General features: G+C 44.4%; 2 protein-coding genes across 2 annotated transcripts in view; one reads left to right on the top strand and one right to left on the bottom strand.

Moving 5' to 3' along the window:
- Positions 1–11643, top strand: part of xkr6a (XK, Kell blood group complex subunit-related family, member 6a) — a 50656-nt gene extending 39013 nt beyond the window's left edge. Inside the window, exon 5 of the mRNA XM_030352939.1 lies at positions 4513–11643. Within this exon, the coding sequence (XP_030208799.1) occupies positions 4513–5035 (523 nt within the window). The 3' untranslated portion in view covers positions 5036–11643. The remainder of the gene's footprint in view (positions 1–4512) is intronic.
- The window catches only part of enpp4 (ectonucleotide pyrophosphatase/phosphodiesterase 4), a 29628-nt gene continuing 14831 nt past the window's right edge, over positions 11550–26346 (bottom strand). Inside the window, exons 4-8 of the mRNA XM_030352945.1 lie at positions 16568–16672; positions 15546–15744; positions 15238–15411; positions 14530–14799; positions 11550–12922 (exon numbers count right to left, since the gene is read on the bottom strand). Of these exons, the coding sequence (XP_030208805.1) occupies positions 12813–12922; positions 14530–14799; positions 15238–15411; positions 15546–15744; positions 16568–16672 (858 nt within the window). The 3' untranslated portion in view covers positions 11550–12812. The remainder of the gene's footprint in view (positions 12923–14529; positions 14800–15237; positions 15412–15545; positions 15745–16567; positions 16673–26346) is intronic.

Raw genomic sequence — 26346 nt, 5'->3', positions numbered from 1 at the left:
TGTTTGATTTTGTCTGTATGTCGGGAATAAAAGATATGTTAAAGAAAACACAAAAGTGGTCAGACAAGGAAGGATCAGTCACAGAGAGATCAGAAACATTGAGGCCCTTTGTGATAACCAGGTCTAGAGTGTGCCCCTTACAATGAGTAGCTTCTTTCACATGTTGAGACAGTTCAAATGTGTCCAAAATGGTAAAAAGTTTTTTTGCACACTTGTCATTCAAATCATCAGTATGAAAATTGAAGTCACCAGTTATAACTAGACAGTCAAATTCTGTGGAGATGCTAGACAATAATTCTGTGAAGTCATCGAAAAAATTTGCAGAATATGTGGGTGGCCTGTAAATAATTAATAGGAGAACTCTGGGGGAGCATTTCAATACAGCACTAAGGTATTCGAACGATGGAAAATCACCAAATAACATCTGTTTCCCCTGAAATACATTTTTAAATATAGCAGCAACCCCTCCACCTCTTTTTCCAGATCTGCATGCATCAAAAAAGTTATAGTCGGGTGGAGCTGTCTCTATCAGAACGGTTGCACTGTTATTTTGTTCCAGCCATGTTTCAGTTAAAAACATAAAATCCAGTTTAGAAGTGTTAATAAATCATTAACTAAAAATGATTTGTTATTAAGAGACCTCACATTAAGTAGAGCCATCCTGATGGTGCTGTTGATAGGCTTTAAGGTTGTTTTTGGTTTGGAGGCAATAGATATGAGATTTGTGAGGTTAGCAGTGTGTCTAAGTTTCCCTTTGTTTACTCTCTTAGTGGTTACAGCATGAATGCGAAAGTTGCCCTGCTTTGACGTAGGCAACCTTGGGATCAGCAGATTATGAGAAACTTCCTTTATACTGTGTCTACGGCTGAACCCTTTTTTGTCTCAGTAATACTCAGGACTACTATCAGTACGGTGGTGGGGGTGGGGTGCCATCCTCCTGGGTGTTAGCAGCCTGCGGCCATGACGTGGCGATGCTATCATTGACACAGATGCAAGTTTGATGCCAGCATATTCCAGTTTCTTAAATTCGGCTGGAAAATCGCAAAGGGAGTCATTGGAGCTGGAGTTGTTGTTGTGGCTATGGGAGAGATGAGGATGGAGGTCATCGTCGATGGGGGAATGCAGAGGAGGGGGGTGGCCGTTCCTCGCCAAGCCAGCATCAGCGATGGGGGAGGGCACAGTGTTGATGGCGTCGGGCGGGCTGTTGTCTCTCTTCAAGGTCTGTGGGCTGTCTGCTATCTGTGTGTCAGATAGTGGCAGAGTAGTTGTGTGGGGGAGGCTGTAGTCTCGCTTCTTCTCAACCTGTGCTCTGATTGTGGCCTGTGCGTCAGACCATGGCAAGATTGTGGCCTGTGCGTAAAGCGAGAAGAGAATATTGTCCCTCAACAGTTTTGAGCCTAACCTGTTTGGGTGTAGGCCATCTGCTCTGAAAAGATATTTGCGCCCCCAGAATAAGTTGAAATTGTCAATAAAGTCCCTTCCTCTTTCATTGCAGACTCTGGAAAGCCATGTATTCAGTGCAAGTAGACGACTGAATCTGTTTATTCTCCTGTCAACTGTTGGTATGGGTCCACTGATGGAAGACTTGATGTGTATTTTGTCCAGTGTATCCAATAGATCAGTGTAATCCCTCTTCAGAAGTTCTGACTGTTCTCTTTGAATATCATTAAATCCTGCATGCACAATAATCTGTGAGATTTTGGGGTTTTCCAATATGATTTTGGCTAGTTTATGGTTGATATCACTAACCATTCCATATGGGAAGATGCATGTTTTGATCTTCTTACCGGTTATATCCTTGATAGTTGAGTCTCCTATAATCAGAGTGTCTGGTTCATCTGCTTTCTCTGAGATGGGCCCTTGTTGGATGGTGGCAGACACATGCGCAGCCCGCCTCCGTGGTGACTGGTTGTTCCATCTCTGTCCGCACTGTCCGTCCGGACGCATCTCGGGGCTCAGGGGTGCATCGGTGGCAGGCGCGTTCGTGGACTCTTGAAGTGGCAGGAACCGGTTCTTCAGTGGCAGGGTTGATTTGAGTGACGGGCTAATCCGGCTGATACATGTAACTTTAGCTTTGGGTAGCTTAGCATTTGGTGTTGAGGGAACTTGTTGATTCACTTTGGTATGTTGCTTTGGCTTAGCGCCGACTCTGAGCCAGTGAGACGCAGCTGGAACTGTCTCTCTCTTGTCCAGCTTCGGGAAGGATACAGTGTAGCTTTGATCATCTTGCTGTATTTGAGTGAGCTCAGCAAACTCACCCATCGGCACTGTATCCTGTGATAGTCCTTTGCATTTTTCTACTGCTGCTAGTCTCGTTTCAATTAAAGCCAATGTCTGTTTCAGTTTGGCGCAGTCTGTGCATTTCCCAGTCTCCGTGCCTGAGATATCCGAATACAGAGGCATGTTGGCGATAGGAAAGTCCAAGGCTTTTTCTGCGGTCTGATCCGGGAGTAAAAAGTGCCAAAATGTATTGTTGAATCGAGCGATTGAGGACGACGGAAACAAACTATATACTGTTAGGTAAATAAAATAAGATAAAGTAGATCTGAACGATGAATTAAGTAGTTTTTTCCATTTATTTTTCTATTTATTTGTCTTAATTTTGCTTTAGTAAATTGGTGCTGTTGGTGTGTGCAATTTCTGCACGGTAATAAATGTTCTAAACAAAAACCTATTGTGCCCCCATTTTTTTTTCCTGTGCTCGGGACCACTAAAAAGTTAGTGTAGAGCCCTGGGTGAGGGTAAAGCCTCTGCACCTACAGGGAGTGACAGTGAGTCATGTTCATTGGAGTGGGTCAAATCAGTAGTTATTTTGACTGGTGTCTGAGTTTGGTTAGCTGTTGGCTCAGCTGGGGCTGCATAGCTAATGCTTACTTTTGATGTATCAGGTTCAGCTGTCTGGGGAATTTTAGTAGACTCCTGAATTCTTGCAAGTTCATCCAGCAAAACCTTTTCAAAATCAGCTCCGCTTAGCTTTGCGACACCCTACAGTTCAGCTAAATAATTGCGAGTCAAGCTTGAGCCTCTATCAGCTGAATAGACATCAGACAGAAGCTGAATATGATGACTAACATTTGGATTACTTCTGGGTCTTTTGTCAGGTAAAGTGTCCTGTAAGAACTGGATGGTCTCACCTGACTTAAACTCGACAATAGCCAAGCCTTTCAATTGAGGTTCGGAACTAACAATCTTAATTATCCTTTCAATGGCACCAAACTGTGCCATTGAAAGTAATTGAGGTAATCAAAAACCTCAATGGCAACCTCATCATCAATTAAACCTCCCACTAAAAGAGAGTTGGGTACTTTAACGTTTTTAGTCTGAATGGCATCCATTTTTCCTTTTACCTTATGACTACAGAATTGTTTGAGGTAAGTTACGTCAGTGATAACTGCAATAAAGATGTCAATCTATTCAACCTTTAAACCTCTCCTGGCTAGCTCGCCAAGTTTTGTGCAGCACCCGTGGCCTTAGCCAGAATGGGTAGATAGGATGCTAGCATCAGTCCAGGTTCTTAAGAAGCTAAACACTAATGACTCACGAAGGGAGTTGGTGTTGGTTGAATAGATGAGCAATTTTTAATGCCTTTCATCATAAAACATTGACATTTGATACAAAATAAAGCTTTTGAAAATAACAAACAAAATCAAAAGAATAAGTCCTTTGTAGCTGGATTCCCCAGCTACAGTACTCCTTGGGAAAGGAGTTGTTCGGTCAAGGAATGTCTAGTTCAGGGGGGGATATCCGGATACGTGTGTTTCAGTTTCTCTTACTACTACCCGGGTAGGTTAGTGTGTATCTATTTGTTGTCTTATCTGTATGAATGGATCTTACCAATCGTCCATGGCGGTGTTCACGGCTGGCCACGCCGTATCAAAACCATCCACAGTGCTATTGGGCAAAGCTCGCCATCGTAGATTCAATCTTCCTTGGATCAAACAAAGAAAAACAACTGGAGATTCAAGTGAACAATATAATTCACGGTAGTTATCTTGTATTTTCAATATTCAGGTCCTGCCGTCTGTCCAGTGTCACGGTTCAAGGTGACCCCCTGGAAACAGGGTGCTCATGCGTAATTTCCTGTTATTGGAATTATGTTGAGCGCTCCCTACTGGAGAACTCATGCAATTGCATCTTTAAATAATAAAGGGTTTAGTAGCCCTCTATTCCATATGGGTTACATACAATATATATGTGATAAATAATTTTTCATAATATATTCCTAATGTAATGTTTGAGAGGTCCTTGTATGTGCAAACAGACTGATGCCTAATGATTGGGAGCCACGAGTGAACTAATCTGCTGATCACTCAGTGTGCTGCGCATACACAGGGCCACTGTAATACAGGCGACATGAGTGAGTGTCAGTGAGTGTGTGAGTGAAGGTGTGAGTGAGTGAGGGCGTGAGTGAGTGAGGGCGTGAGTGAGTGTGTGTTGAACGGCAGTTCAGAAACCCATTTCAACTGCCTCCCCACTCCCCGCTCTTCCCCTCCTCTCCCTCCCACCTCTCAGGTATGCATACCGGGACCCGGCTCTGACCGACTGGTATGCGTCTGAGGCGCTGTGCGGCGTGTACCTGTGCTTCGCCGGCGGCGTCCTGGTCATGCTGCTGTACTACGGCTTCCTCCACCCGGCCTCCGCCCACCTCTCGCCCAGCCCCGCCTCCTCCTGCTGCGCCCAGCTGCTGTGGGGGCTCCCGCTGCCCCCCTCAGCCCCTCCCTCCGCCCCACCCACCCCGGCGCACCTGGCCCGCTCGCAGACGGAGGAGGACCTGGCCGACGACACCTGCCTGCCCGTGTTCCAGGTGCGCTCCTCGGCCTCGGCGGCGGCAGCGGCGGCGGCCAGGCTGGAGGGCCCGCTCATCAAGATCGACATGCCCAGGAAGAGGTATCCAGCCTGGGACGCGCACTACGTGGACCGTCGGCTGCGGCGCACCATCAACATCTTGCAGTACATCACGCCGGCCGCCGTTGGAATCCGCTACCGTGACGGCCCACTGCTCTACGAGCTGCTGCAGTACGAGTCCTCGCTCTGAGTTCCCGGGGCCGGGGGGTGGGGGGGGTTGGGGGCTGCTCTACGAGCTGCTGTAGTACGAGTCCTTGCTCTGAGGGCCAGGGGCCGGGGGGGGGGGGGGGTGCCCGCTGCTCTATGAGCGGTTGCAGTACGAGTCCTCGCTCTAAGGGCCAGGGCCCGGGAACGGACGGACGCAAATACGCAAGGACACAGATGCGTCACGTCAGAGGGGATGCAGTGTGTCCGGTGTGTGAGTGGGAGAGAGAGAGAGAGTGTGTGTGTGTGTGTGTGTCTGTGTGTGTGTGTGTGTGTGTTTAGAGATCAATGCGGGAAAGAGTTGCTGTTCACTCCCAAACTGTGTCAAATAGAAAGCACAGGAACAGTGATGGGACCCTGTCACAAGCAAACAGGCACACACATACACACGCTGGTTTCCAGAAATCCAGTGTTGACGTGATGCTCCACAACAATGTGTCACATTCGGACATGCAAACGCACAAAGACATGGGCACAGACACACACACAAACACCTGCTGTGATCTCAGGCCTGTGAGTCTAATACGATGACTCAACAAGCTGCTTCGGTTTGAGCTCTGTCTCTTTCTACCTCTTTTCTTTGTTTCTCTACCTCTCTCTCTGTCTCAATCCTTTCTGTTCTGTTCTCACTCTCACACTCTCTCTCTTTCCATCTCTCTTGCTCAGTCTCTCTCTCTCTATCTCTCTCTCTACCTCTCTCTCTCTACCTCTCTCTCTCACCCCTACCTCTCCTTTGGCTCTTTTCATTTCACTCCGTGTTCTGCTGTGATAAAAAAAATCTCTTCAAAACAACAACAACCACAACAGCAACAACAACAGCAGTTGACAAAAACAAACACATACAGAGCTGAAGCACACGCGTGGCTACCTGCATGCCTCCTTGGTGTCCCACGTCTTTATACAAACCGGTCTGGAAGAAGCTGGAAGAGGCCGGTCTGGTCTATTATCAGTAGTGAACCCAGTGTTAGCTAAACAAGGGGCTGGATATATTTTTATGTAGAGAAGGCTTCTCAGCTGGTTTCTTTGTTTGGTTTTATTCTTCCTCGGAGGTTCAAGGCTGGCAGTCCAGAGTCTCTCGGGATATGCCGGAAAACATGCATTGTCAACAAATATTTGATTGAAGGTATGTGTTGGTGTGTATGTGTGTGTGTGGGGGGGGGGATATTCAAGCACTGGATACTTCGAGCTCTCAAGCACACAGTGGTTAAGGTTTAATGTGGGTGCATCTTCCCATGTGGTGCTCTGTCTCTACAGTTAATATTAACAGTATATTAACTGTCTCACATTGTTTATATATATATATATATATATATATATACATATAACTGTGTCGAACAGGTCATACACAGTGAGGTGGTCTGTTAACATCCTGTTACAGTGCGCTGTGCACTTTGTTGAACATTTGAGTAAAATCAGCTTCGGTCCTCATGTACATAAGTGAGTGTAAAACACTAAGCACAGCACAATGAATAATCTAACCTAGACCAGGGCATTTTGTGTTTTTCTGTGTGTGTGTGTGTGTGTGTGTGTGTGTGTGTGTGTGTGTGTGTGTGTGTGTGTGTGTGTGTGTGTGTGTGTGTGTGTGTGTGTGTGTGTGTGTGTGTGTGTGCACGTGCTGTAGCTTCCAATTATCTTATTTCTTTTCCGGGGGGTATTGTGGGTGATGAAGTCCCCACTCTCCCAACCCTTCACCCCAGACATGACGCTTGTTGCATTCATTATGTTTGTTGTCCCCTGCAAGGCGGGCTGTTGCGGAGCTGGTCGGCAGGGGTCTCCCACCCTGTACCGTAGAGCCTAACATCACAGGCGCTCTCATCATTGCGATAACGAGGGAGCACGAGACCCGCTGGCATGGCGGTTAGCCCGCTCACATGACTCCTAGCCACGGGAACAACAACAACAACACGTTGCCTCTGTGATGACGAGAGGTGTCATGGCTTATTAGGAACAACCGCTGTTGGCAGAGAGCGATGGCACATACACAGGACACATAGCCCAAAGACAACGATATGACATCGGTTCACATGTAAGATCGTTCTAGTCGCAAGCTCCAACTCCTGGAGGTTTAAAGGGGTGTATTTAAGCTATTCTTGTTGACGTACACGTCTTATTGGATTTGAAACCACAGAAAAGTATTGACATCAAGAAAATTCCATATTATAGTAAGAAAATATATTATTTCAATAATAACCCAGCCCCCTAAAATGCGAAAAACGCCTAGCACGAGTAGTAAGCTTTGGTCGTGCTATTTGTGTCTCACATGCATTTATTCAGATTGTTTTATATTTAGTTATCGGTTTTGTATTGTTCCATGTTATGTCATGGTTTAATTTCCTAACTTAAGCGATAAGCATTTCGAGGAGATAGTAGAGCAATCCCTTTGACGTGACAAAACGTTAAAATCTTCAGCGGTGCCTCGAAGCTTGGAGCTAGGAGGGCTTTTCTGCGGTGCTACAACATAACATACGCAGGCTCCACTGTCCTGAACATTGTCAGCTGACAAACTAAACAACTGCAATTAGCAAGCCACAGGTCCTCATATGATAGCCAGTTGCTAACCGCCAACTAGCTTAGTTCCACTTTTTTCGAATGGTGCAACTGTGACTCATTTCTATACGGTGCAATAGAGGCAGGTCTTATTGTCTCTCTCTTAGAGGTCTAGGGTGCAGTAACTCCAGCAGCCCTTCACACCTCTGCCAAGGCTTTAGGCCCACCCCCTAGACCAAACACACAACTGCTCTTCCTGTCCTGCAGAAGCTATGCAAGTCGCCGAAGCAGAGACACACACACACACACACACACACACACAAACCCCAAGGACACACACTTACAAATACACCAATACATACACACACATATGGGCATGCACAGACAGAGCAGTACAAAGGTACACACTTCTGCACACACACACTGTTGCAAATGTAACTACACATACACTCAAACACGCATGCATACAAATACTAATATATTCACACACACCATGACAAGGACATAAAACACTCGATATAACACACTTGTGCAGACCCACACTTATGCAAACTCACTTGTTCACACACACATGTGCACAGACAATTGTGCAAACACACACATGCACATACACACTTGTGCAGACGAACACTTGTGCCAACACACATGTGCACACACACACTTGTGCAGGCACACACGTGCACACACATACGTGCACATAAACACATGTGCAAACGAACACTTGTACACACACACACACGTGCACACATCCACACACACACGTGCACACAAACAGGCCCACACAAACATACAGTCCTGGCTCGCCTCCACTCCCTGTTTGATATGGGATCAAAGTTCATCTGGTGCTACTGAGGAAGGCCACGTACACTCACGTGCATGTGTATTTGCACAAGACACAAGTGACAGCCAAAAACTCCTTCACATGTTTGTAACTCAAACATACAAAAGAAACATACAAATAATGTAAATGTGTAGGATTATAGGGCGACGGACAAATAACAACTTATCCCTTTACTGTGGGCTCTGGGCTGTGTAAATACTGTGTTGTCAGTGCACACAACATCACACACACTTATTCTGGTTCAAGAGACACAGTGACACGGATGGGAGGGAATCCATGAAACTTTATCGTTGATAAATGCCACAGCTTCCGTCATAAGGTGGGCATGGGTGCATGAGGCCCATCTGAGACAGGCTTTTGTTTGATGGTTTTTCATACTTTGTGTTTAGATTTTGTTTTACTATTTACCGTTATTTTTGGGGTAGGGTTTTGGTTCACCCACAGTTGAATAAAGTTGAATATCTGTCTAATGTATGAATTTACAAAAAGTATTGACAAAAAAAAAAGAACAGCCTAGCACATGAAAAACTTGGAGAACTTCACATGATTGAGGTCAGATCTAAAGAGTATTGTCCGTTATTCTTCCGTGCTCCTGCGCATTGTCACTGTGCTGTGATGTCCAGTACTACTGAGGTGTAGATTCTTGTCAAAACTTTGTTCTAAATGCACGAAAAACTGCTCACACATGAAGAAAATACTTGGTTTGACCATTGACGTTTTTGGTCTCGGTCTTTAAAAACTATGTAAATGGTTAAACTTTTTAAAATCAAGGTATAATAAAATAACATCAACAATACGTTCTTAGAACACAATGCTGTTTTTCTTAAATATTTACGGCAAAAGAAAATACATCAGTACCCTCCCGACCCCAACCGTTGCCAAGGAAACCACCATCCGGCCGCATACGGTGCTTCTCTCCACAGTGGCCCCAGCCGCTGTGCACGAGAGGCGGGGCATGCACAAGAAAAACAAAGGGTCAGCTGTGAAGCCTGAAGGTGATGAGGAACCACGAGGGTCTAATTCGGGGGTCTCCTCCATCTTGGAGACTGTGTGAACCAGAACAGAGAAACCTGAGGTCTTCCACCGGTCCCCAACTCTTCCTTTTCCTTGTTGTAGCATCAACATGGTTTTGAATGTTTTTAATGATGCTATACAATGATTTTAATGTTTTTGTTCATTTATGATGGCCACGATACATTCATTTCCCCCATGTTTATTCTTAAGTGGTCTAAAGGGGCAGTGTGCAAGCCCACCCTCGGCCTACTGTCTGTTTGCTGAGGCCGGCTGTCTGTCTGCTGAGGAAGGTTCTACAGAGGAGATAAAGGTGAAACATGTCAGCTATACCTGACCCAGTCGGGGTAGATAAAGGAATGTGTACTTGATTGTGTATAAAAGCAAGAATTGTATTTATTTATTTTTGGGTGTATCAGGGTTGTAGCCTAGTGAGGTACGCACAAGGCCATGTTAGGATGCCAATTGGCATGAAAGTAGGCTTAATCTCCTTCTCTGACTTGGTGTATATTCAAATTTGGTACAAGAAAATACGGATGGATGTCCAACACATTGAAAAGATCTCCTATAAGCACAGGGTGTGGCCAGAATAGACCTAGTGATGGCCTATTGAGGGACACACAACTATTTTGTATTAATTTCTAGTCTTGCCCTGGCATTACAAAGGGCCCATACTTTTTGACTACCACATTCATTCCTTGATAAGACGAGTAGCATTAGAAAACCTTGCTGTGCGAAAGTGACTGATGTTTTATTCAGGAACTTTCTTGTGGTTGCCGTTTCTGATTGTAAATACCTTCTCCATGGTAACCTCCTTCTCCTTTGGGTCCATGCTTGGTGGTTATTGTTTACCTATTTGTTTCAATGGCTCTGTCTAATGTTAACGATCTACGTTCTTTAAACTAACTGGACTGTAAGGGAGTTGGGGGGGGGGTTTCGGGCAAACCATGTTTTTATTTTTTTGTCTGTGCGATCGTGTTGTTCTTATAAGCACATTAAGTAGGGTTGAGGGAAATAGACAAACTCTCCAGAGTAGCTTAGGCAGGCATACGTTTTAAGATATAGGTCAATTGATTAAAGAGAAATGTATTTCTATCGCAAGACGGTAGATTTGATAATGCCTGAGTAGTGTTTATTAACACTGCAGATTGTTCTGGATGATCATAAACTTTAAATGATGTATTTTCACTACAGTGAGATTTTACTTTGATACAGTCGGCCTACATGCATGATACAAAGAGTTAAAAATCGCTAAAGCACATGAAACATTGCTCAATACAGTAATCTGGATCAAACTGCTGGAAGATGATGTCACGTCATGCCATAGTATGATGAGTGACATCACTTTGGAATGATCTACAACCAATAACCACTGGTGCTGTCACTGTTGGATTCAGATTTATTTTTCACCTTTGCATTTCTCGACTTGGTGATCATGGTATTGTAGTGCGCAGGCAATTGTGTTGTAAAATAGAGAAAATGGTTCACCTGTGGCTTCAGTTCTGTTTATTGAAAATAAACTGACTAGCTTCCAATTCAACTTCAGATTGAACCGTGAAGAAACCCTTAGGCCTACAGGGTGCTACCGCCTGCAGCGCTTCAGTTCACTGACTGAATCGCTGAGCACCGCGGTCGCGGCTTACACGACCATCCCGGTTATCATAACCGTCCTATCATGGGACAAAGCAATTATTTTTATTTCCTTTCTAACCAATCACAGCATCCATGGGGCGCAGTGGTGATGACAGTGACATAACTGCACACCTGAAGTCCGTCTGTGTATTCGCGGCTTACACGACCATCCCGGTTATCACAACCGTCCTATCATGGGACAAAGCAAATATTTTTATTTCCTTTCTAACCAATCACAGCATCCATGGGGCGCAGTGGTGATGAAAGGGACATAACTGCACACCTGAAGTCCGTCTGTGTATTCTGTGTCAATATTAAGGGTTAGGTGGGTGTAATGTTTATATTTTCAATGGCCCGTCGGCGGCCAGCATTAGAAAAAGGTGTTATTTTTGTTACAATATTTGGAAATAAATTATTTAACTTACAGATGACCGCTCAAACTATAAACAGATTTTAAACAATGTAAAACAGATATACTAATGAATCATGTACAGTTCCATTTTGGTTTTGAACACAAAGACACACTAGGTTGATTTTATATATTTACCATTTTATTACATTGTAATGTTGTGACTGGGATGAAGAAAACATGTCTATAAAGGAATATACATACATTTTTTAAAGTATGTGTCACTCTTTCTTTGGAAATTTTCCTTTGGAAACAGATAATGCACATTTAGACACCAACTTAAAACTCCCTCGTCGGGTAAAAGCCTTGCATAGTCCGGGAGGGAGGGAGGGAGGGAGGGAGGGACGGGCGGACGGGCGGGCGGGCGGACGGAAAGACGGACGGAAAGACGGACGGAAAGACAGACAGACGGAAAGACAGACAGACAGACAGACAGACAGACAGACAGACAGACAGACAGACAGACAGACGTAACTGTTCATCCATTTCACTGTATTCCAGTTTCTAACTTGTTAAAACTACTACAGACTAGATTGAAGTATCTCGACCCGTCTGGTGGGAGAACCGACTAATGACAATGTGGGGGAAATAAATCTGAACTTGCAACGCTTTTGTAAATAACCATATAAAAACATATCCATATAAACACAAAATGTAGATCTCAGTAGCTTCCTCTTTGAATCCAGTGAACAAAAGAGAATTACAGTATCTCTATTCATTAACTCTATTATTAATTTCTACAATCCTGGATGATATTATTATTATTAGCATCAACTTATTATATTAATAGTATTCATACCATGATTCCCAGTCTCGCGACAGGCTGAGACCGTACCCGTTGCTGTTGCTATGGATGCTTTCTCCTCCGCAACTTGGCTGCAAAGCCGACGCAACACATGTGCAAAGACGCAATCCTGTCAAGAAGCTAAACAAACCATGAAGAGGCCGGGGGCCCGCCGGGCCTGAGCTAGGGCAGTCCTACAGCGCCAGTAGGGGCCTGAGCTAGGGCAGTCCTACAGAGCCAGTAGGCTCCTGAGCTAGTGCAGTCCTACAGAGCCAGTAGGGTCCTGAGCTAGTGCAATCCTACAGAACCAGTAGGGCCGCTGTCCCGTTCTAGCCTAGTTCCAGGTCTAATCTAGACCTGGAACTAGGAGAGGCCAGTCCATTCTAGTCCAGCCAAAGTCTAGTCCTGGTCTAGTCAGTTCAAGTCTAATCTCAGTTCGAGTCCAGTCCAGGTCTAGTCCAGGTCTAGTCTAGTCCAAGTCTAGTCTGATGTAGTCTAGTCCAGGTCTAGACAGGCATAGTCTAGTCCAGGTCTAGACAGGTATAGTCGAGGTCTAGTCAAGGTCTAGAACTCTAGACCCATTCTGGTGCAGCCCAAGTCTAGTCCAGCAGGGGTTCATCGTCATCCTCCTCCTCCCCCTCCTCCAGGTGGAGCCTCCTGAACTGTAGGGGCCTTCGGGGCCCGCGGGGCCTCATCAGGCCGAACAGACCTTGGGGATGACCAAGAGGACGGTTAACAAAGAACTCAATGTTCCCCAGATAACTGTGATAGAAATGCTCTAGAATGTGTTATTTCTATTGTAGAGACCATACTGGGCATCGAAAAAGAAACATTCAGCAGTACCGTAGAAAATGTCAGAAATGCAACAAGCTGAACAAGTTACCATTCCGGCAATTCCTGTTGTTGAGAGCTTAATGAACATAATAACAAAACCACCACAAAATTATCTCCTTTAAGCTTGCTAGGTTGGACAATTGGAAACCTCTAGGCTCCATATACTAAAACGAGCGTGGTGTGTTCACAGACAAAAAGGCAGATTTGAAATTGCCTCAATATATTGACTTCTCCCGCATGCCAACCAATAAACAGAGAGATTATGAGGGATAAACTCCTGGTGGCTATGTTGTTGGCTGTTGCAATGGATGCTTTCTCCTCCGCAACTTGGCAACAAAGCCGACACAACACATGTGCAAAGACGCAATCCTGTCAAGATGCTAAACAAACCATGAAGAGGCCGGGGGCCCACCGGGCCTGAGCTACTGCAGTCCTACAGAGCCAGTAGGGGCCTGATCTAGGGCAGTCCTACTGAGCCAGTCGGGGCCCTGAACCAGTGCAGTCCTACAGAGCCAGTAGGGGCCTGATCTAGGGCAGTCCTACAGAGCCAGTAGGGGCCTGAGCTAGGGCAGTCCTACAGAGTCAGTAGGTGCCTGAGCTACTGCAGTCCTTCAGAGCCAGTAGGGGCCTGATCTAGGGCAGTCCTACAGAGCCAGTAGGGGCCCTGAACCAGTGCAGTCCTACAGAGCCAGTAGCGGCCTAATCTAGGGCAGTCCTACAGAGCCAGTAGGGGCCTGAGCTAGGGCAGTCCTACAGAGTCAGTAGGTGCCTGAGCTAGGGCAGTCCTACAGAGTCAGTAGGTGCCTGAACTAGGGCAGTCCTACAGAGCCAGTAGGCCGCAGGGTTCTCAGTCGAAATAGCCTCAAGATATTGACTTCTCCCGCACGCCACCCAATAAACAGAGAAAATGTGAGAGATAAACTCCTGGTGGCCATTAAACACATTATTTTAATCTATCTAATCCATCCCGTCAAAATCGGCGTATTCCACAGGAGTCGGGACAGTTCATACGAACACGTCAAGTTTTGATTTCTATGCATGTACACTACCGGGTCACTTAGAAATGTCCTTATCTTTTAAAGAAAAGCACAGGTTTTTTTCAAACAAAACTAACATTGAATTAATCAGAAATACAGTCTAAACATTGTTCATGTGCTAAATGACCATTCTAGCTGGAAACAGACGATTTTTAATGAAAGATCTACATAGGTGTACAGAGGCCCATTTCAAGCAACTCCTGTGTAATGGTACATTGTTTTGCTAATCGTGTTAAAAGGCTAATTGATAATTAGGAAACCCTTGTGCAATTATTTTAGCACAGTTGAAAACTTTTGAAAAATAGAACTGTCTGGGTGACCCCAAACTTTTGAACGGTAGTGTACATGGGGCCTCAAAGCACCGGTACCTCCCCTACCCTCTAACAAGGCATCACATCCATCATAACGATGAGGAGCCATCCTCCATGCTGCTGAGGGGACTCACATGTGACGCTGGTGAGCAGCAGCAACACGCCAACCACCACGCCCGCCACCAGGGCCACGTCCAGACAGCCCTCCCCCTGCAGCAGGCAGCGTGCCTTGGCCAGGCTGCCATTGTGGGGCGCCGGCGCCACGCCCAGCAGGTGGCACATCAGGGGGTAGACATCCACGCTTTGCAGCCCCGACATGCGGTAGCCCTGGCGGAACCCGGGCCCCGACGCCGCCAGGAACGGGTGCATGCTGGGTAACGCGTTGTCATAGCCGTGGTTACCCACTGGGGGGAGGAAGACGAGGAGTGGAGAGTGGGGGGGGTGAGGTCCTGAACACAGTAATGCACCCTGAGGCATCATGAAACACAATTTGAATAGCACATCAAATGTATAGACTAAGCAAAGACAAATGATTACGGAAATATACATGAAAGCAAAATAGATACAGCTGATACAACTTAATGTAGCTGATGTGGGGTTTCTGAATATGCTTAAATGAAGTGCGGTAGGAAATGTGCAGCATTAGCAGAGAATTCTCCGGGCTCATTCCAGAAAAGCTAGAACTCTCACTAGCCAACCACAGTGGAGTTAAAGGTTTGAGTGACGAGTTGGAACACTGTAACTGTTTGGGCCTGGGGCAGTAGGGGCCTGGGACTGTAGGGGCCTGGGGGCCCAACCCTAACCCTGAGACTCTAGAAGAAACAGCATAAAGACAAACTGACGTGTGGGGAGCAGGTCCCCCCTCTGGATGATCATCCAGCCCTCGTCAGCCAAAAGGATGATTGGCTGAACGCGCGGGTTGTTGCGGTAGTGCAGCCTATCAGGGATGGCTTTCTTCTGGTAGGCCGTCATGTGGGGGTGGCACTTGTCCAGCAGGTCAAACACTTTGTCTGCATCTAAATGGAGGAAGCCAATGTTTGAAATTCAAAATTGAACAACTTTAAATTAAAATTAAAAATGTAATCATAGATTGAGATCTCAGGAACAAACACACAGGGGGACCGGGAGAGCAGGGGAGAGGTATGTGTACCCTGGGTGGGCAGCAGGGCGGTCACCGGGGCCAGGTCCACCAGGGTGTAGTTGTTTGGGTGCAGGCAGTCGTCCAGGCGGATGAGGCGCTGGGCGGAGCACTGCGTCATGCCGTGATCACTGGTCACAAGCACGTTGACACGCCCCCACAGCCCCGCCCGCTGCAACTCCGATACCAGCAAACCAACGTGGTCGTCCACCTGGACACACACACACACACACACACACACACACACACACACACACACACACACACACACACACACACACACACACACACGTCAGGTAATGTAGATTCCAATTCTAGTCTAAGTCAAGTCTAGACCAGGTCTAGTCTGCTGTAGTCTAGTCCTAGGTCTAGCCAAATTCTAGTCTAGCTAAAGTGTAGTCCTGTGCCGTGTTCCAATACCCGTACTGTCCGCACTCACTAGCCAAAATTTGAGTACACAGTACGTTCCAATTCAGATCCGGCGAAAAGAAGTATACTTCAAGGACCCGGATGCCATACTCAAAACGGGCTAATCGTGAAGTGTGGATCGAAGGACACTCCCCGTACTCAACGGCAGCCATCTTAGCTACGTAGCGGAAGAGGCGGAGCCAGGCTGAGCCAAAGTCGGCGCACATAGCCACATAGCCTGCATTAATAGAGTCATTTTGTAGTTTTTATAGCTGCTAGGCGTAAAGAGTTCACCGTTCAAAGCGGGATGTTTATTGCGGGGGAGGAGCCACGGCGGCAGTCGTGATCGTCATTTCCGGTAAGTGCACCACAGAGTACTCGATTTGGAACAGCACTCACATCTAAAAAATGAGCGTACTCAAGTGAGTACGGATAGTGCAGATAGTGTACTTCCTTTAAGTATACTCATGGAAGTACGGGTATTGGAACACGGCCCTGGTCTAGGGCCTGGACACACAGACAGTCAGATGTTGAACTATCATAACCCTACTTCACCACACACAAACACACCGAACAAAACCAAACCACATTCCAAGTGCATCAGATTCCATTGTGTGCAGCCGTACCTCCTTCAGTGCCTGGGTCATGGCTGAGGTGTTGTCCGGGCCGTACTTGTGACCCGTCCTGTCTGGTTCCTCCCAGTAGAGGGCTGTAAACATCACCCCTCTCTCCTGACACACACACACACACACACACACACACACACACACACACACACACACACACACACACACACACACACACACAGTATTCGCTACGATACTTCATTAGGAACATCAACGAACACCACTAACTCGATGAGTTTCAAATTTCTGAAAACAAACGTTTATGGGTGTTTTTGAAGGCACATAGCCAGCCATTGTGCAACATTATTTCCCCACAATGCATTGCATGACGTCACATTGGGGAGACGACAGACCACAGCCACATTGAGACCCTTGAGGGTAGAGACAAGAGTGTTCAGCAGATTATACAGATAAATAGATAAATGCACAGATATTTAACATTTATTCGCCAAAGACAAAGTGAATAGTGGCGAATAATCCCCATATTCGCAGAGCCTGAGGTGAATAATAGTTTCAGTAGGCTATATACTACACGGGAACACTCCAAAAATTATAACACTTTTTGCCGGGATTTATTTGTGTTTATTAGCAGTTCATTTATTATTATTAGCGGGACGAGACAACCGTCACCGATGAAAAACAATATCCTGAGTAAGGTTGGGCGATCATCTACAAGCTTCCATCATCCGATTGCGCCCCCTAGCGAGGGGGTCTCTGATTTAAGTTGCGATACGTCTGTGCCGGTGTGGGTACCGGACTGACTCGGCTGCCATATCGACTCGGGGTCCTGCGCTTACAGATGACGTATCGACACTTGACGTATCGACACAAGCCAACAGACAAAACCCGGAAGGGTTGTTTATAAACGGGGCTCAATCATGGACATAAAAATAAGGTTCAATCCGTTCTGGTTTTGATTTCATTGAACGCAGCCCGTTCTTTCGCACAAACAAAGCCATTGGAAACACGTCTAAAAGCACTGATGAATGCATATGTAACCCAGTTCCTGTTAGGGACTCTTATTCTGACGGAGGAGAACGGAAGTGTCTGCGTGTGGGTCGCTGTTTTGACTCTGTGTTGGGAGCGCTGGAAATAAAGTGGATCGCCCCGTTCAGTGAATGGAGTTAACCGATTCTTCTTTTATATATAAGCCAAGTATATGCAACAATAATTTGTACATTTGATTATTATTCCTAGATTAGAAAACAAAAGGAGATCGTTAATACTTGGGAATAACATGGGAATGAATGAAACGCGCATGCGCATTTAAAAGACAGCGTTTACAGGAAGTGTGTCATTGTTGCGCATCTAGGACCCCGAGTCGATCTTCATTTTTCAACCGTTTACCTTCGTTCAAACCAATGAACAAATCTACACACCAAGTGGCGTAGCTTGGTTGTGCTAGGCCTCGGGGCAAGATCGCGCTGGGCCCCACCTCCCCCACACACACACACACACACACACACACACACACACACACACACACACACACACACACACACACACACACACACACACACACACACACTCCCCCATAGGGCCTAAGCCAACAGCTGCCACAACGAGAGAACGCAAAATCATCATCAGAACCATGGACAGAGACTTAGCATCCCTAGATCACACGTCAAAATCACAGAAACATTATTAGGACTAGGGCCCGACCGATATTGATTTTTGAGTGCCGATGCCGATTATTTTAAGAGAAAAATATATAAAATATTATACCTTAAATATACTTTAAACACTTTTGACGAATATGTGAATTGAATGCAGAACCTTTGAGTGTTTTAGAATACATTTACAGTCAAAATTGAGTGGAATGTAAAATGTAAAATAAATAAATAACTCCCAATGTGCGCTTCTACAACGCGTCTTGTGTACACTGGTGAGGTGAGCGCGCAGCTGCCTGAGCGAGCGTGCTTTCATGTTGTACGGTAAAATTCAATCTCCTCTTTTTTACTCAAGCTAAAGTTGTTAGTTAGCAAGGCGAGTAGGAGCGCAATCTGCAGGATACTAAGCGCAATAACATTTCTAAAAAATAAAAATAAAAATTCGGTTGTAATCGGCGTCTTTTTGGCAGATGTCGATTATTTTCAAAAAGGCTATAATCGGCCGATTAAATCGGCAGGCCGATGAATCGGTCGGGCCCTAATTAGGACCACGTACACTGTATTTGCAACACACTGCCTACAATCAAAAACAAAACATAAATACTCCATTCAGCTGAACACACAACTACATTTCCCAAACAGCACAACTATGGCCTAATCAAAATGGCCAATGGTAACATACTCCTACATGGCACAGCGGCCATAACCAATAATAAAATAACAACTGCTCTTACCCGTTCAGAAGTTAACTCTGCGTGCCTTCTGTTCAGCTAACTTGTTGATAATAGAGGTGAAATCCAATTTCCTTGCTCTTTCATTCTCGATTGAGAATATGGCCAATACACTCAATCGCTACTGTGCCATGGCGCTCCTTAGGGAAGTCTTTATCAATTTGAGCTTGGAAATTGACCGCTCTGCCGTGGCTACCGTCACTGGTATGGTGAGGTACTTCTCTTTACGTTTTTTAGAACCACTTTTTAGCTTGCAAAACATTGCAATGGTATGGCTTAGCTTTTAACAATATGTTAGCGTTGGAGATACTAGCTGTGTTCGAAGTCGTTCGCTATACACTCACTCACTATTCCCTATATAGTGTTCATGATATAGTGCACTATATAGGGAACGAACAAATGAGGATTCGGACACTACGCTGAACATTTTTAAACGTCATGTGCGTCAGTAAATGTGCCGGGTATTTGTGTGACGCAGACAGATGCGCCCACATCATGTAAACAATCCGGGCACTCACGAGGAAAGCTGGAGGTTGGATTGATGTTGAATGTTACATTTCCTTGTTCAAGTTTTTTTTAATTAATTTTGAATGTTACATTTTCTATGTTAGATTCCAAATAAATTGTTGACATTTCTAAACGAAGACAGAGACTCCATCATTAAATGTATTCGTTATCGCGGTTAATCAGCTTCTTCTTCTCCTTCGGAAAAACACGACCGCATTGCATTGTGGTATACGGGAGTATCATGTGGGGTACGTCGTATGTACACTCAAAACATCACAGTGATTGGTCGAACAGATTTCCCAGCAGGCCCTATTCTTTTGTAAATGTTGAAAATAAAATAAAATAAATGAAATAGCCTAAGTGCGATTGTATATACCTTTTTATTCCTGGCCAAAATATCACTACTGTAACCAAATTACAAATATTAAGGCAGAGGAAGATAAAATATATAAGCCACCCTGACTGTGATGTTATGAGAGAAGAGAGTCTATATAATGCGGTCAGTTCCTTTTTACAATCACTTGAAGACATCTTATGCTCCTTTCACACCGCCGCCAGCACGGCGACCGTCAGGCGGCCGCGGCCGCGCGGGGGCCCAACGGGGGCTAGGCGGGGCCCGACGCGGAGTAGGCAGGGCCCACGCGGCCGGGCCCCGCCCCGGAAGCCCCGGCCCAAGCTACGCCCCTGTACACACTTGTATCTTCAATAATGTCTAAACGAAATTTCGATAGCTTTCATACTTCAGAATCACAGTTTTAGTTTCTTACCGGCATAGTTTTCAGTTGCTCTCATTGATTTCCTTTGACGCCAGAGCGTGAGGACGTTCATGCACACACACACACGCAATAGCTCCGCCACATAGCCGCGTTTATGGACACTTCTGATCCGATTAGAAGTGGAAGAACAGCTCAATCTGAATAAAAAATTATCATATATACGCCTCAATCGGAATACAATTCTCTGATCAGAATAGAATTCCATGTCCCAGTAACTTATCAACCCCAACGTGTCCGGTTGCTAAGCGACGTCAACGTCTTTGCCGGACTATTTCTCTGCTGATCAACACTACTAATGGTCATTTTAAAAAGAAAACACCGTAATTGTTTCTTTTTGGCAAGGAGCGGGATAATGTGTGATTTGCATGATGTGACATTCGGATTGCATGATAGGAATAGATCTATACCGTTTAGAAATCTAATCGGATCAGAAGTGTCCATGTTAATGCGGCTTAGACGCACACGCAATGGCTCTGTCACACCAAATTTGTACCGGGGGCCGAATTTGTACCGCCTACGTATTCAGTTGTCCGTTGCCAGGCAACGGACAACTGAATACGTAAAGGTTGTCCGTTGCCAGACAGGTTTCGAAAAACATTCGTGCTCATGTAGCCAAAGACGAAATAACATAATACAGATAACACTTGTTTTTACTTTATATTTGTGTTGTATTTAATTGTTTAATCGAATTTAGCTAATAAACTGAGTGTTTAAAGCAGGTTTCAAAAAACATTTGCGCTCATGTTGCCAAAGACAAAATAACAAAACACAGATAACGGATCGCTAGATAACACTTGTTTTTACTTTATATTTGTATTGTATTTAATTGTTGAATCGAATTTAGCTATAGTAAACTGAGTGTTTAAAGTGTATCATAGTTTATATTTGTATTGTATTTAATTGTTTAATCGAATTTAGCTAGTAAACTGAGTGTTTAAAGTGTATGTAGTCTCGTCGTCGTCGTCACTCATTGTTCGATGCGATCGTCCGTTGCCAGGCAACGTTCGACGCGATTATCTGTTGCCAGGCAGGTTTAGAATGGATTACGTAGGCGGTACAAATTCGGACCCCGGTACAAATTTGGTGTGACAGCTCCACCATTGTCTTAACATACACGCACACACGCTACCATCCGTTTGTCAGGGTGAGATGCAGCGCCGTGCGAGCAGACCGGTAGGTTTCGAGCCCCTCCCCTCCCCTCTCCCAGCAGTGAGCGAATACGTCAGGTCAGCGCTACAAAGTGTTTCCACCTGTGCTAGTTAACTTCAATTACAATTAACGGGGCTTTTTAAGCTATAAAATTAGCCACCACACCACACCACAGCGCTGTTTTTCTGGTAATGAAAAAAAACAATAACAAAGAAATAAACGCCTTTTCATCTGCAACTTGAGACGATCGACGATGGAATCCATCTATCGTCGATAGTATCGACCATCGGCCCATCCCTAATCCCGAGTTTGAGATCTCAATTATGGGATGCATTGCCAAGTATCCCGAGATAGCGAACCAATCTAATTGCGTCATCTTAGGAGGTTAACGTTTAGCATATACTAAATATACTGCAGATACTAGATACCTAGCTACTAGATAGCCTAGTCAAGTTTTGGCTCAAATAGGGCAGCACAATAGCACACAGAACAAGGGAGACAACAAGTATGACTGGACATCCCCTGGAGCCAGCCAGTCCTGTGCACGTATTCTAATTAGCCATGTGCGCATTAATTGTAAGCATTATTGGCCCTTAACACTTATATTCAGAAACAACACTGCCTCAAAAGGCTATTGGCCTAAGCAACACCAGTAGTGGCATATACTTTTCCCTGACATTTTAAACGTTGCAAACATGCAAAAACATACATTTATATTTATGTGGCATTCAGTCCAATGCTTAAAATATATCTGTCGTATTCAGTAGGTCAATGCTGTGGTAAAGTATGACCAAGTGTTTCTTTCTGTTCAATAGATAGAACTTTATCAATCCCCTGTAGGATACATTTGTTAATGTTTGTCCCTATAAAACAATAATGGTAAAATAATAAATACAAAACATGACGGCAACTCTAAAGTCAAACCGTCCAATCTGAAGGCTCTACTTAACCTCTCCCCTACTCACTTCCACCAATGCAAAGCCAACAGAACTGAGTAGGGGAGGGTGTAGCATAAGTAGTTTGTGAACGACCCAGAGAAACGCAAAGCAAATTCAATGTGAACATGTATGAGGCTTTGTAATAAAATCCAGGACGATTTTGAAATTCCACCCAGACATTTTTTTTAAAGTGTCTAAAAATGTCCGGGCAAAAGAGGACTTCTGGTTACCCTATGTATGGGGAACCCATTTGAATCCTACCTGTTCCACTTTTAAATAGCGGCGCAAATTGGTGGGGTGCTATACTGGTAATTTCTCTGCTTGAGAAATACGAAGTGTGGAATGTGAGCATGTGCATTATGGCAAGCCAACACTGCCAGAAAAATCATTTGGTCACGTATCACCTTCATTACGCCGTACATTTTACGCCGTAAAATGTGAAAAAACTGCTTTTTACGCAGTAATGTGCAAAAAATGCGCCGTTTTTTTTTTTTTTGAAGTGTTTGCGCCCAATCGCTGATCAAGACAAGCAGACAAAATCAGTTCAGCACAGATCTTCTTGTGACAATTTCTCCATTAATTTCTGTTGTTAGTTGTAGCGTCATATAGTTGAATATTTGTGAATCCGAAGTCAACCGTGTGGTAACCATGGCCGAAACGGTAGCAACGCTTGCTCTGTAAGCCAGAGGTAGTCGGATTGATTCCATCTATTGTCAGATTTGCGCTTTTGTCAGATTGTCACGCTTTTATGATCGCAATGCTTTTTAGTCAGCAAGCCAGACCTCCTGTGTCATTATTTTCAAATTCAGTGCCAAATCAGTTCAGCACAGATCAGATCTCCTTTGTGAGAAAGTTTGCCTAACTTACCTGATTTCTCATAGGCTAGGTTAGGATTTTGGGTGATAGGCCGGAAATATCCCATAAATTAACTAAATTCCTCTTCCATTCAAGGTTTCATTTTTTTTTTTGCTTAATATTAATTAAATTTAGGAGGATAGTCATTGCACAGCTCTAACCAAGTATTCTCATATATCTATAGCCTAGTTATAACCCAGTTTTGTATATTTATACATTATATCCTATTTTCATATTTTATGTGGCATCTGTATTTTTATGTAAGCTACAGCATCTGTATTTTAAATGTAACTTATATCTTCTGTTTACATTTTACCTTTTGCTTAGATGGTAGCTGTATTACTGTATAGGCTGTCTGTATTTGTGTAAGAGTTATTTGTATAGTGTAATCTGCTGGATTGCGAAATTTAGTTTGGGGTCAATAAAGTGTGTCTGTGTGTGTCTGTGTGTCTGTCTGTCCACATACAAACAGATACACATACACACACACACTGGTCTGTGGCAGCACTGGGCTATACCAGCGTAACTAAGAATTGGTACACATTGGTACACAGAAGTGGTGTGATCTAACACCACTTCTGGGATGGTCAGTGGCCACCATGCCCAACACAGCTGGAGGCAACAGCAGAGGCAGTCCTTCTATGCCAGAATTTATGAAGAAAGTTTGGCTATTGGCCATTGAGGGTAATTAATTCCTTATAATCGTGTCAATGCTGTTTGAATGAAAATTAATGAATGGAACCATGCATTTTAAATGTTTATACCACATATTCTAGACTAGAGAGCACATTTAGATAAATGCTTAGTCGTCACACAGACAGAAGCTATTTTTTATTTTTTGTAATATGGAATTATTTCAGGGGGGAAAATGCCGTGAAAAATGTACGCACGTTGCGTTCAGGATTGATATAGCATGTCGGCCTAGGCCTAATCAATTGTGTTTTAATATTTGAAACATTCATATTAGTCTATTCTTTTCGTAGGCTGCTCTGCTGTTGGCTTTCATGGGGAGATATTTTTTTGCTGCCACAAAATATAGTTTAATCCAACAACATTCCTGCGTCTCCCCCTTCTACAGAGCCCATTTCAGCATTGTTTCAGTAGACATTTACAAGCCTATGAACGTTGTTAGAGCAGTGCACGCACGTTCATGTTAAGAGGAGTTTTGGGAAAGAATGATGGGCTGATGAGCTGATCAGTAAGGCTCCTTGGCTCCGCAGTTCATCAGCGTCTCTCTCTATGGCTCCCTCTCTCTCCTTTCCACTGTGTATTCATATCGATATAACAAGAAAAGGATGTAATGATAACTCCAAGAAAATAAAGGCTCCATGGCTATGAAAATGTTATTATAATTAACTTAGAAAGTGTGTAACGAGACACTGAGACGATCTGGCTGGCTGACTAAAATGGCACTGAATTTGGAATTTTATGAGACAGGAGGTCTGGCTTGCAGACTAAAAAGCATTGCGATCATAAACAATCTGACAAAAGCACAAAACTGACAATAGATGGCTACCGTTTCGGCCATGGTGACCACACGGTTGTCTTCGGATTCACAAATATTCAACTATATGACGCTACAACTAACAACAGAAATGAGAGGAGAAATCGTCACAAGAAGATCTGTGCTGAACTGATTTGGTCTGCTTGTCTTGAACAGCGATTGGGCGCAAACACTTCAAATGCATTGGCTGAGAGAAAAGAAGGGCAGAGATTATTAGCATACTAGAGAGACGCCGTTTTTTACGCGCGTTGTGATGCGACTCGACGTGTTAAGGCGCATAACACGTCGGGTTTTCTGACGTCTGAGGTCTCTGGTATTTCCACAACCAGACTCGTAGTGGGGGTTATCTCAGCCATGCTGGAGAAGGAATTAGGGAAAAGGAACTTTGGCTTTGACTCTCTGAAGTACATGAACCGCGACATGGAGGAGAAAGGGATTGTTGCCCGCGATATAGATATCTATGTATAATATATTATTTAGATAGAGAGCTCCAGGACTCCCGCCAGAGCACCCAGAGTGTTCTAGAATATTTACACAACATGGCCAAAGGCTATGTGCGCCTCGCCATTGCGATACATCCACTGTAAACAGAGCGCATGGTACCGTGGCTGCAAGCTGCTCAGGGCCACACCGCCACCCTCCACCTTGACCCGCCTCTCTTCTACTCATTTGCATTAAAACGTCTTAAAATACTGTGTTAGGGGCCCACTAATACCTAGTGGGCCCCTAATATACCTATATTAAAGCATCCATAAAGTAGCATGCCATGGGACCTTTAAGTTCACCGGTACTTATCTGAATGACATAACGACATAATCACTGTCACTAGATATAAAGAAATATTGACTTTCACTCAGTGCTATTCACTGACAAAAAAAAGTTTTAAAATGTTTAGATTAGCTTGGAATCGCGCTCTTGGAATAAATATTTTATGCTTCTGAAGATATTCTACTTTTAAAATACAAATTTTTACAATGGCATACAATGGGAGGACGGCGGAGCAGTCCACCCATTCTCTGACACTAACTACTTCAGCCTTCGTAACTTGGTCAATTGTTTATCGTTAACCCAACAGAATTTCGATTACGTTATACTTTTTTCATAATCACAGTTTAAGTTCCATATCGGCTTCGTTTTCAGTTGGTCTCATTGATTTACGCTGGAGGTAAGAGTGCGATAACATGCATGCAGTGTTGCCAGATTGGGCAGTTTTTTCCGCTCAATTGGACTACCTTTTACGACGCTCAGGCAGCGTTGCCAGATTGGGCAATTTTTCCCGCCCAATTGGAATACTTATAATCACGAAAAACAACGATAGGCGAGTACATACAATTTCGGCTGTTTTGTAAAGAAACTGGCGGGATTATTATAATTATTTCTACAGTCAACAATCAATACCATACCTTTCATATGGCATATCGTTTGTGCAGCTAGTACAACTATTACTTCAGCTACCACTTCTACTTCAGCTAATACTACTACTTCAGCAACTACTACTAGTTCTAGTAGTAGTAGAAGTAGTTCCTTACTTCTAGTAAGGAACTAGAAAATGCATTTTCTAGTTCAGCCTTTCTCAAAGTTTTTTCAGCCAGGGCACCTTTCAAAAGTGCATAAAATCTCAAGGCACCCCAGTGTAAAATATGATTAAAAACGACACTGCATAGCCTAAACGTAAATGCAAATGTCCTGTTTATTTACACAGGACAGTA

The sequence above is a fragment of the Gadus morhua genome, chromosome 4 (assembly GCF_902167405.1).
Source record: "Gadus morhua chromosome 4, gadMor3.0, whole genome shotgun sequence".
Classification (NCBI taxonomy): Eukaryota; Metazoa; Chordata; class Actinopteri; order Gadiformes; family Gadidae; genus Gadus; species Gadus morhua.
This window is presented reverse-complemented; position numbering and strand designations above follow the sequence as displayed.